General features: G+C 37.8%; 1 protein-coding gene across 1 annotated transcript; it reads right to left on the bottom strand.

Moving 5' to 3' along the window:
* Nucleotides 1–9,512: 9,512 nt before the first annotated feature.
* Nucleotides 9,513–11,271, bottom strand: LOC113105857 (paraneoplastic antigen Ma2). The gene is made up of 2 exons (XM_026267250.1): nucleotides 10,366–11,271; nucleotides 9,513–9,914 (listed from the first exon to the last, which is right to left on the bottom strand). Exons 1-2 carry the CDS (start codon nucleotides 11,269–11,271, stop codon nucleotides 9,513–9,515), a joined length of 1,308 nt encoding a protein of 435 aa, XP_026123035.1.
* Nucleotides 11,272–12,224: the final 953 nt, after the last annotated feature.

Raw genomic sequence — 12,224 nt, 5'->3', positions numbered from 1 at the left:
GCTTAGCCAAGAGCGAGGCCAGGTAAATTACACTGGTTTGCTGTGTGTTTGTCGGATTACAACTTTAAATGCAGGTACTGCTTCGGAGCTTACCTGTATGATGCGCCGTGTAGGATTTAAATCAAACTTCGCTTATCAATACATACATTAAACACGTGCATATTAGGGTGACCAGACCTCCCGAAAAATTCGGGACAGTCCCGAAATCTAAACTGTTGTCCCGAATCTGGCCCTAATAGTCCCGAAAATTATACTAAAGCAAAATCTTGAGAGTAGTTATTGTCTGATAAACATAAACTGTCTGCGGAGGTTGAGCTCACTGCAACCAGCCTCCGCCGGCTGCTCATTGGCTGTGTTCTAAAAAAAAATACTTAGTCGTCTAGGCACGAATTTAGATATCCAGTTATCTAATTAATCTATATGCACAAAGACAATACGACCTTTTTGTCCCCTTTTTGTTTTAAAGCTTGATATTGAGAGCACAAGTTGTTGCAACTGCGAGGAGGACAGTAATGCACGCGTACAGGAGTGATTGACAGTTCGCGGCACTGTGTACAAAAAATACTCCGCTACGCAATTATTTCGTTATTTTCGTTTAAGCTTATTATCGTTAGCGTTACAGAAAGGTCTGATTTACGCACTGTTACAACATTGTTTTTTTTTTTTCTTTTACAATGACATTTGAGTTCATGATTTTAATGTTGTTGTTTTTTTTTTGTGGCAGACTAATGACAGACTGTTAATCTTTGAATAAAAATGTATTTAGTTAAGGTTTGAAATTCATAATCTTTTATTATAGGCTACGAAGTCTAATATCATAAGGCCGGTGTCCTGACATTTTATTTTATCCTACCCTGTCAGATTTTCCTACCCGGGTTTACTGCGCACGCGCACATCAAAATCGCGTCCTTTTGTCTCATGCTAAACAACGTATCTGCATTAATGTAAGGGTACGTTTAGGGTTGGGGTAGGTGTAGACTTTAATAAAAACGCAATCTAATTGGTAGAAAATAATATTTATTGTTGGTTTCCTGCTGTAGCTGTATCCCTTCTGTAGCTACTGTAAGGGTATGATTAGGGTTATGGTAGGTGTAGACGTTAATAAACCATAACTTTACAGTAGCATTTTTCGTTGTGGAATTGTAATACCCACTGTTTTAGTGGGAGGTAGGAAAATCTGACAGCGTAGGACAAATCGACAGAACACCGGTAACACACTGGATGTGTGGCGTGAGCGTGGCGGCTGCGTCGTGTTTTCTGTGCCTGACGCTGCGCTGGCGCGCTGCTGCTGCTGTAGGTGACAGAGGGAGGCCGCCGACAGACCAGGCTCTTGTCTTCATGACAACAATATCAACTTTTTTTTACACACCTACACCTACGCCTACTGATAAAGGACACCGTCAACAGTATTGATGGCAAAATAGACTATGTTTGACAGGTGCAATATTTGAAAATCGATAATAATTTTTTTTTTTTTAATTACATGTATATCGGAATGTATGTCAATCTATAGACTTTCAAACATCAACATGTCATGATTTAATATGTATTTATGTACAAAATGACATATAAACATATGTTCCTATTATATTTTGCGTGGAAACGCTTCCAAAACGCTTGCGTGTGAAAAATAGGCGTCGATTCTATTTCTAGCATGCACGCGTTTTCCGCGCGGCTCGAGCCTTATATGTTGCAAATCAGCAGAGTTTGATACTTGCACTTCTGCCTGTTATTTTTTTTTCCTAGTTTGCAGAAGCTCTTCTAATGGGGGAGAATTAAATTTTCTCAAGTTCTATTATGAGCCACTATTGCACACACAAAGCCAAGGGTAAACATTCTCAAAATTAAAACTTGTATAGCCTACTATTTGATACAAATGTTGTATTATTAACCAGTTCTAAAGTTTTACATTTTGTTCCTGAAATCCACACTTTTGAAATCAGGATAATCAAGGTAATCAAATTAAGCACAACCTAATAAATAATGTTTCGTGGATAAAGGGTTTTGTAAAAAAAGATCATGTTGGTGGATTTTCTGGTGATAGCATGGTCCGTGGATAATTAATCTCAAAGTGCACCACAATGCATATATGATTAAAGACAAAAACAAAGTGTATGAAGACATTTTACAACCTTTTTATAACTATATAGTACATTTTATCTACTAAATAATAATAAAAATAATAAAAAATAAAAATAAATGAAAAAAAAATAGAGAGAGATTAAGAATCTTTATATTCCAGTTCATTTGTGTGTGTGTGTGTGTGTGTGTGTGTGTGTGTGTGTGTATATATATATATATATATATATATATATATATATATATATATATATATATATATATATATATATATATATATATATACAGTCAGGTCCATAAATATTGGGACATCGACACAATTCTAATCTTTTTGGCTCTATACACCACCACAATGGATTTGAAATGAAACGAACAAGATGTGCTTTAACTGCAGACTTTCAGCTTTAATTTGAGGGTATTTACATCTAAATCAGGTGAACGGTGTAGGAAATACAACAGTTTGTATATGTGCATCCCACTTTTTAAGGGACCAAAAGTAATGGGACAGATTAACAATCATAAATCAAACTTTCATTTTTTAATACTTGGTTGCAAATCCTTTGCAGTCAATTACAGCCTGAAGTCTGGAGATCAATTAGACATCAGTGTACGCTGGGTTTCATCCCTGGTGATGCTCTGCCAGGCCTCTACTGCAACTGTCTTCAGTTCCTGCTTGTTCTTGGGGCATTTTCCCTTCAGTTTTGTCTTCAGCAAGTGAAATGCATGCTCAATCGGATTTAGGTCAGGTGATTGACTTGGCCATTGCATAACATTCCACTTCTTTCCCTTAAAAATCTCTTTGGTTGCTTTCGCAGTATGCTTCGGGTCATTGTCCATCTGCACTGTGAAGCGCTGACCAATGATTTCTGAAGCATTTGGCTGAATATGAGCAGATAATATTGCCCGAAACACTTCAGAATTCATCCTAATGCTTTTGTCAGAGGCCACATCATCAATAAATACAAGAGAACCAGTTCCATTGGCAGCCATACATGCCCACGCCATGACACTACCACCACCATGCTTCACTGATGAGGTGGTATGCTTTGGATCATGAGCAGTTCCTTTCCTTCTCCATGCTCTTCTCTTTCCATCACTCTGGTACAAGTTGATCTTTGTCTCATCTGCCCATAGGATGTTGTTCCAGAACTGTGAAGGCTTATTTAGATGTTGTTTGGCAAACTCTAATCTGGCCTTCCTGTTTTAGAGACTCACCAATGGTTTACATCTTGTGGTGAACCCTCTGTATTCACTCTGGTGAAGTCTTCTCTTGATTGTTGACTTTGACACACACATACACCTACCTCTTGGAGAGTGTTCTTGATCTGGCCAACTGTTGTGAAGGGTTTCTTCACCAGGGAAAGAATTCTTCGATCATCCACCACAGTTGTTTTCCATGGTCTTCCGGGTAGTTTGGTGTTTGGAAAGCAACCAAAGAGATTTTTAAGGGAAAGAAGTGGAATGTTATGCAATGGCCAAGTCAATCACCTGACCTAAATCCGATTGAGCATGCATTTCACTTGCTGAAGACAAAACTGAAGGGAAAATGCCCCAAGAACAAGCAGGAACTGAAGACAGTTGCAGTAGAGGCCTGGCAGAGCATCACCAGGGATGAAACCCAGCGTACGCTGATGTCTAATTGATCTCCAGACTTCAGGCTGTAATTGACTGCAAAGGATTTGCAACCAAGTATTAAAAAATGAAAGTTTGATTTATGATTGTTAATCTGTCCCATTACTTTTGGTCCCTTAAAAAGTGGGATGCACATATACAAACTGTTGTATTTCCTACACCGTTCACCTGATTTAGATGTAAATACCCTCAAATTAAAGCTGAAAGTCTGCAGTTAAAGCACATCTTGTTCGTTTCATTTCAAATCCATTGTGGTGGTGTATAGAGCCAAAAAGATTAGAATTGTGTCGATGTCCCAATATTTATGGACCTGACTGTATATATATATATATATATATATATATATATGTGTGTGTGTGTGTGTGTGTGTGTGTATGTATATGTATTGTGTATATTGTGTGTGTGTGTATATATATATATATATATATATATATATATATATATATATATATAGGGGGAGACCGGGGATGGTTGTAACACGGGGAGAGTTGTAACACTACCAATTCCATGAATCGGGGACAAGATAGGAGTCATGTGACAATTTCAGTTTCATCAGGCTTCCTTTACAATCCCTCATGGAGGTTTTCCAGTCTGTGTTGCTATCTCTCCTGAAGCTACAGCAGAAAGTCTAATTTTGAGGTAAGAAAGTAAAAAAAAAAAAAAAGATAATATTTTGTTTAGTACTTCTACCGTTGTAGATAATGTTGTATGAGTTATATCAGGTCAAACTGTAGTTTCTCTAGTAAAGAATGGTGTATCACCCTTCTGCCAATTTCAAAGCACCATGCTAATACAGCTATCTAAACAATGGGTGACAGTGAAGGGGTAGGTTGTAACACGTATTTTGAAAGAACATTTTTGTGATTTTAACAATACTACAGAATGCCTAGAACTTGGTTGGGAAAAACAGATATTGGAGTCGATGCTAGTCTTTTAAAAAGAGCAGCAGAGAAAGTTAGGAAAGGAAAGTCTGTTAGGGCAGTGGCAAAATCCCACTGAATCTGCCATGTAAACTTAAACAGATATTGGCAGAAATATAAAGAACTGAAAGACCAGGGATTGAGGGGCCTTCCTCGTGTAGGATACTACAGTCCTCACCAGGTCTTCACCAGGCAGCAGGAGGAGTCTTTTGTCATAAGCCAGAGAAGAAAATGAGAAGAAAATGGCAGGGCCTGATTGGCTTGGCTCGTTTATGAAGCAGAACCCCAGACTTTCAGTGAATTTTTTTTTTTTGTTTTTTTTTTTTGTTCTTGTCACCATTGTGACTGGTAAAGAATGCATTTCATTTGTTCATTCTCTGGAGTGGTGTTAAACATACGTCTGTTAATTTGCTCACACAGACACACACACACACACACACTTTTTGTGAAAAGTGGGGACATCCCATAGGTGTAATGGTTTTTATACTGTACAAACTGTATATTCTATGGCCCTTCACCAACCCTACACCTAACCCTAACCCTCACAGGAAACTTTGTGCATTTTTACTTTCTCAAAAAAATATAAGCGTTTTGAAAAATGGGGACATGGGTTATGTCCTCATAAGTCACCCTCTCCTTGTAATACCTGTGTCATACCCATGTCATTATACAGAGTTGTGTCCTTATATGTCACAAAAACAAGAGCACACACTCACACACAAACACACCCATATGAATGTTCACGTACAAACATACACACACACAAAGACACACATGCACAAAAACACACAATATGCTCATACACTCCCCATATTCACACATATTTATTGTTGCAGCCATTCATTTAAAATAAAACTGTTGTTGTTGCATATCACTTGGAGTACCCTTAGTTTTTGTATATTTTGTCTACCTGTTACAACTTAGCCCAGTATGTGTTAAAACCTACCCCAGTAGTGGGGTAGGTTGTAACAAAGGACCAACCTTGTATTTGTCATCATCTCACAAAGTCTGTGATATAGTTGAATAAATTTAAATTGTTTCCATTTGTAGTATAAACATGTGGGTACTTTGCCTAGAAGTTTTAGACGTTTAGCCAAAAAAATAAGTTAATTTTAGGCGCTGAAGAAAAAAGTGTTACAACCATACCCGGTCTCCCCTATATATATATATATATATATATATATATATATATATATATATATGTATATGTATATGTGTTTGTATGTTTTTCTAATCTGAACAGTATACGTTAGTAAATGATATTTTTTATGAATGCGCGCATGGAGTTTATATGTATGTGCGAGTGTTTAATAGGTGTATATGCACGGATCAAGTTTATATGTATGTGCGAGGAGGTATATGCACGCCTTGAGTTCATACGCAAGTTATTCACAAGTGTGTATGCATACGATGCTAATATTACATGTATTGGTATCGATTTCATATTAGTGTTCACGTTTATTTTATATATGTATTTTTGAACATCCAGTAGTATGCATATATATGTGAGTAATTTATGTGTGTGACGTTATATGCACGTGTTTTATGTATGTATTGATAATCTAAGTTTGATTTAAATCCTACAAGGCACCTCATATAGGCCTACTTGAATAATGTAATGATAAGCTACCTATGAAAAACTACAAAATACACACACACATAGCAGTTAAAATGCTGACTGATAGCCTATCTTACAAAGGTGCGATTTAATGTAGTTTATTGTCTTGACCATGGTGATCATATGTAGACAGGTTTGCAAACCGTATTTTTAAGGCAGTTAACCATTAAAATAAAACGGAATAAACTGATACTCGTACAAATATAAAGTACTAATGTTTTTTTTTTTTTTCTCAGGACAACAGCACTACAAAATGTAGTATTTTACAACATGATGCATTGTTGTAGAATAAACTACCCAACAGTTTTACTCTCAATACCTCAAGTATATTAGAGTATGCAAGATAATACTTTTACTTAAAGGACAGTTCAGCCAAAAATAAAAATTCTGTAATCATTTACTCACCCTTAATTTGTTTCAGGTTTGGAATTTTTATTTTTGGGTGAACTGTCCCTTTAGCAAAGGTTTTAAATATGACAACTAGCAGTTTTTCCCCAATATGGTATATAGTTTACTAAAGTATCTCAGTGTTTCTTATACTTATTACATTGTCATAGCTCTAAACAATTTCTCTTTTCCTTCCTTCTCTAAATCAGACTTGACCCCTGTACTGCAAGATAAAGATGAATGTGGCAGCGCTGTGTTTAATGGTTTTGTTCTGTTCAGTGAGGCCCTGAGAGTGCTGCTGGATCTTCTGAGGAGTGCCACAATCCAGACCCTGATGTTTGTCTTCTGCTAGTGATAAATCATAAAGATGGTCTCCAGAGTGTATGACATGTGCCTTGTTCCACTGTCCACCACACTCTCCTCTGAGTCTCTGAGGAGAGAGATTGACCTCCTGAAGTCCCCAGAACACAACGATGCACCGCGCTCAAACTGATGTTATTTTTCTGATGTTAAACCAAAGCTATGCTGTAAATGGTTGTAAAAAGTACTTTCAGTTATGTATAGAACAATTTGTTTTAATGTATAAACAAAAATATTTACAGGACAAAAAAAAGAAACAGATAAAAAAAATATAAGCTGCATTATTTATGAATAAATTACACACTAAAAAAGAAAAATGTATACAACTTATGCATTTTATTTTTAATTTGCATTACAAAAAATAAACTAGAGAAATTGGGGTTTTCCATTGACAATATGAAATTTTAAAAAAAGATATTGAAAACCTGTAATATACACACTTTTTCCTACTGTTATATCTTGGCTAATGAAGAATATATTTGTTATGCATTCTCTTAAGAAGAGAAAACATGTCCACCCTCAGAAGCTTCCACTCACCCCCTCAACTGTCCCAGGACACTTAGCAAATAAACCATACCTGTTAAGAACAACAGCACAATGAATTTCAGCAAAACTGTCTATTAACTTTGTATTTTGAAATCTATCCCACCAGGCTCACTCGCTCCAGAACAGTAATAAAACAAGAGAAAATTGAAACACTTATGAAACATATAAAGCAGGGCCGTGCACAGACCTTTTGAGGGGCATGTGCTGAAACTGAAAAAGGGCACCCCCCTCCCTTTTTGTATATCAAGATTATTTAGTAAGCCTGCATTAAAAGGAAGAAATGGTCACATCTTCATGACAAATTCAATAACACAAAATAATAGTCTCAAAAGCTTTAGATTTATTCACGATTAATAACAACCATAATAATAATATTAGATAATTAGATAATATAGATAAACAGGGTTTTAAGGGCTTCTTTAACCCTAATTACAACATCAACCTTCTGTGAGCCATGTACCTGGCAAAATTTGGCACTGTGGTGGACCAGGGATGTTGGTCTCTTGAAGGTCTCTTATTCACTACACTTTCCCTAAAATAAGCCAGCAATAAAAAAATAAATAAAAAGTGTGAAAACTACAGTTGCAGTGAAAAGCATTTCTGAAGGATCACGTGACACTGAAGAGTACTGAACTGGAGTAATCATGCTGAAAATTCAGCTTTGATCACAAAAATAAAAACACATTTTAAAATATATTCAAATAGAAAACAGTTATTTAAAATTGTAAAAATATTACACAATATTACTGATTTTGCTGTATTTTGGATCAAATAAATGAACCCTTGGAATGAATCATGAATTACATTCTGCATGATAAAATATAACGATTTCACAGTGATCTTCTGTAATTTTTTTTGTTTTGTTACTAACTTACTACATTACTGTAGTAAAACCATGTTTTACAACATTTTATACATGTGAGGACGAGCGGAGAGTATACCATCACGTGATTAGCCTAAATGTTAATAAATTAAGTGTATCAGCAATCATAAATCATAGAAGAAATTTCTTAGAAATATAGTTATGTAGGTGACGAGGATCACTCGTCGCTTTGTGTAAGTTCCAGTACGAAACAGCGCGGGGGCGCACCTGTTATGATTTTCCGATGGTAAAAACAACTTTTTTTTTTTTTTTTTTTTTTTTGTCCGTCATTAAAACGGCGACGGCGCCTGGCCCTGCCGGTGTCCTGACATTTTATCCTACCCTGTCAGATTTTCCTAGGCGGGTTTACTGCGCACGCGCACATCAATATCGCGTCCTTTGTCTCATGCTAAACAACGATATTTAATGTATCTGCATTACTGTAAGGGTAGTTTTAGGGCTGGGGTAGTTGTAGACGTTAATAAAAACGCAATCTAATTGGTAGAAAATAATATTTATTGTTGGTTTCCTGTAACTGTATCCCTTTTAGCTACAACCGCGAATATAACACATAATTACTGTATTTGCAGTACTGTAAGGGTATGATTAGGGTTGTGGTAGGTGTAGACGTTAATAAACCATAACTTTACAGTAGAATTTTCGTTGTGGAATTGTACTACCCACTGTTTTGGTGGGAGGTAGGAAAATCTGACAGCGTAGGACAAATCGACAGAACACCGGCATCATTCACCTCTCTGTTTTTCGGATACTGCGCGTCTCTCTCTTGTCAATCACACCCCTCAACAACCACTCAAAAACCAGAAGACATAGGCGGGGCAGGACTTAACTCTCTTGAACCAATAAAATAAAGAAAGACCTAACTTGTAGGTTAAAACTACGTGTGTAAAACAATCTAACTTGATATATGCTCGTGTTTTTAAAAGCATACACATTTATATCAATATATATAAAGCAGTAAACTCATTACCTGTAGAATATTATTCTACTGGGTTACATGCTCCCCCTACTAAATATCTCATGTCCCCATGAGATTATTATTATTTTTTTTTTTACATTTTAAAAGTGACTTTAGGCTCAGTATAAGCATTTACTTGAGCACCAGGTTCCTTGAGTACCAGCTGTCAAACACTATCGTCACTTGTGATCCGCTGTCTAATAGTGCTTGACACCCACAGCCATTAAGCTTCACTTCTACAGTGGATGCTGGCCCTACTAGACCTTTGGGAAGGCGGCTGGAGTTGTAGATGTCTGTCTGGCTCTTTTTGGAGAAACAGGCCTGGTTTGATGCAGTTCTATCTTCACCCATCTCGTTCTTCCCACTCTTTGCCTGCCGCAAGGAACGAATCAGTTTTTGAATCACTTGATCAGAATTTGGTGGAGCTTGACACTTTGTTGCAATATGACCGTCGTCTCCACACCTGTAGCAGAAGTAGTCATCTCTTGTCTTGTATCTTAAGGACGTGGAGGCAGACTGGGATGGTGTCGGCCGCTGTTCTGGAACATGAGGTGAGTATTGGGTAGAACTGACACTCAGAACTGCCAACTGCTGCTGTAAGTGTTGAACCTGTTTCTTTAACTCTTGGACTTCTGAATCATCCGTTTTTTTCAGTCTTCTTGGTTGTTTTTTCATTTGTTTTAATCACTAATGATGAAGTAGACAAGGTTTTTGGTTCACCTCCACTTATTTGGCTTCTCAATTCTTCAATTTCGGCCTTAAGTTCTTGGATGACAGAGGTGCTGGCTCTTTCATCTTCATGGAATTGTATAGCTTTGGCTTTTGCAGACATTCTATGGCGAGCAGCTTCACTCTCTTCTGCCTCACGTATTTCCTTTAACAGACTTAGAAAAGAAGGTGGGTTATTTTTCCACTCTCTCAGCCTCAATTGGAGCAACATCATGTCAGAATTAACAGCCCCTCTAATCAGTTGTTCTACTCGTACTTTGTCCACCAGTCTGAGGGACAGTCCCTCTCTTTCCACTACTTTGCTAAGAGTCTTCTCCATTCTTCTCAGAAATTCAGACAGAGCCTCCCCGGTGCCCTGGCGCATAAGACGAAACTTGAAGTATAAATCTTCACCAGATTCAGATGATCCAAATGTGCTCTCCAACGCTTCCAAATACTGCAAAGCACTTGCTTCAGGATCTGAAAATCGAACAGCTCTTATGATGTCCAATGCAGGTCCCTTGAGACTTTCCACAATTCTTCGTCTTTTTTCTTTTTCAGAGCAGTCACACTCAGTTATCATCAGCCTGGCTTGGTCCATCCAAGTTTCCATATTCTCCTCTCCCACAGGGGTTGGAACAGCGGCTGACAAGGTGCGCAGGCGACGATAAGCGTTGCTGTCACTTGGGAGCTTTACTGTTTTTGCAAAGACCTCACCCATGGCGCGTATAATCGACTCAGGGGAACTGTCTGGGGCACTGTGAGGAGAAATCAAAGCTTGTATATCACTGAGAGACTTTCCTTCTTCCATCAAGAACTTTGCAAGCTTTTCAGTAAATCCTCCAGTAGCTGCGTCAGATGCAGATTCCTGTGTCTGAATTACTATGACTGACCATGGCTCATTCTTTTCTCCCCAGGACACGTCAGTAGGTATGCGCTTAGGGTCAATGGCTTGTTTGCACTCACACAATACCAGCAGAGAACGTGAGGTAGGTCCTTCTCTCGTGTCTCTTACACGAACTCTTCCTAACGCTTTTACTGCTTCCATCGCCTCTTCAATTTCAGCCACTTCGGTGTGAACAGGTACATTTAAAAGCATTAAAGCATGAGTCTCATCAATGCCAGCATCTTTACACCATTTGGCCAACTCTGCTTGGAGGAATGGGTCTTTTGTTAGAGCCATGACAACCTGTATGCAGTTCTCAGTCTCTTAAAATGCAACAACAGGGTATGCTTTAGATTAACTTCACTTTTTTTTCTTTCCTCCTTTCAGGAACGCAGTTGTGACTTGCCAGAGGGAGATCCCGGACGAGCCCCCATTTTGTGTAGCGCCCCCTACCTCTCTTGTTGATTAAATAGGGCAGCGCACCAGATTCATTAACTATGTGCCTACAGATGTTGAAGTTAGGCCCCTCTGGTGTCACAAATTAATTACTTCTCCTTCAGAAGTTATTAATAATTATGTACTATACTCAAATAATATATATATAATATATTATCTATATACTATAATAAGTAGTCACACACAAACTCTTAGATAAGTAACAAAATATAAAGAATTTAATTAGAACAGAAACAGAAAGTCAAAGATAGAATTTGAATGCTGTGATGTATTCACACAATCACATAGACTTTAGATCTGACCAAATTAAACCCCCAAAAGCTATATCTCAGGAGACAGGAGTACAAGAATGGTCTCTGTAACAAAACACTCAAAATTAAAAGAACGAGTGACTTCACTTGAAATGAAATGTACAAATTTATTCACTCCGGATGTCAGAAATCACTTAGAATATTCACAGTTAATAAGCATGCTGAATAAACACAATATGAAAGAAAATTAAACTTTGTGGGCCCACATAAACAAACCTAAACATCCACACACACACACACCATTGCAGGCCTGGGTCGTAGCTTGTGTTCGTGGTGGCCGGGAAACTGACAAATAGCCCCTTCACTCTCCTGAGCAAAAACAAATCAACACTGGTACCTCAATTTGATGTGTGAAGCAAACCGCGATCCTGGATTCCTGTATTAGGCCTCCCGCAGCTCCTCGGGCTTGCTCTCTCTCGCCTGCCGAGGAAACGCTCCTCCCACGCAGCCAGAGGAACCCCAAATATCGCGGGTATTTGGGGC

This window comes from Carassius auratus, chromosome 1 (assembly GCF_003368295.1).
Source record: "Carassius auratus strain Wakin chromosome 1, ASM336829v1, whole genome shotgun sequence".
NCBI lineage: Eukaryota > Metazoa > Chordata > Actinopteri > Cypriniformes > Cyprinidae > Carassius > Carassius auratus.
Note: the sequence above shows the minus strand (reverse complement) of the source record. Positions and strands in the feature narration are given on the sequence as shown.

Coding starts and splice junctions, on each gene's coding strand:
- LOC113105857 (XM_026267250.1), bottom strand. CDS start 11,271: ATGGCTCTAACAAAAGACCCATTCCTCCAAGCAGAGTTGGCCAAATGG. Junction 9,915..10,365: donor CCCTCAGACTGGTGGACAAA/GTACGAGTAGAA, acceptor GTTCCAGAACAG/CGGCCGACACCATCCCAGTC.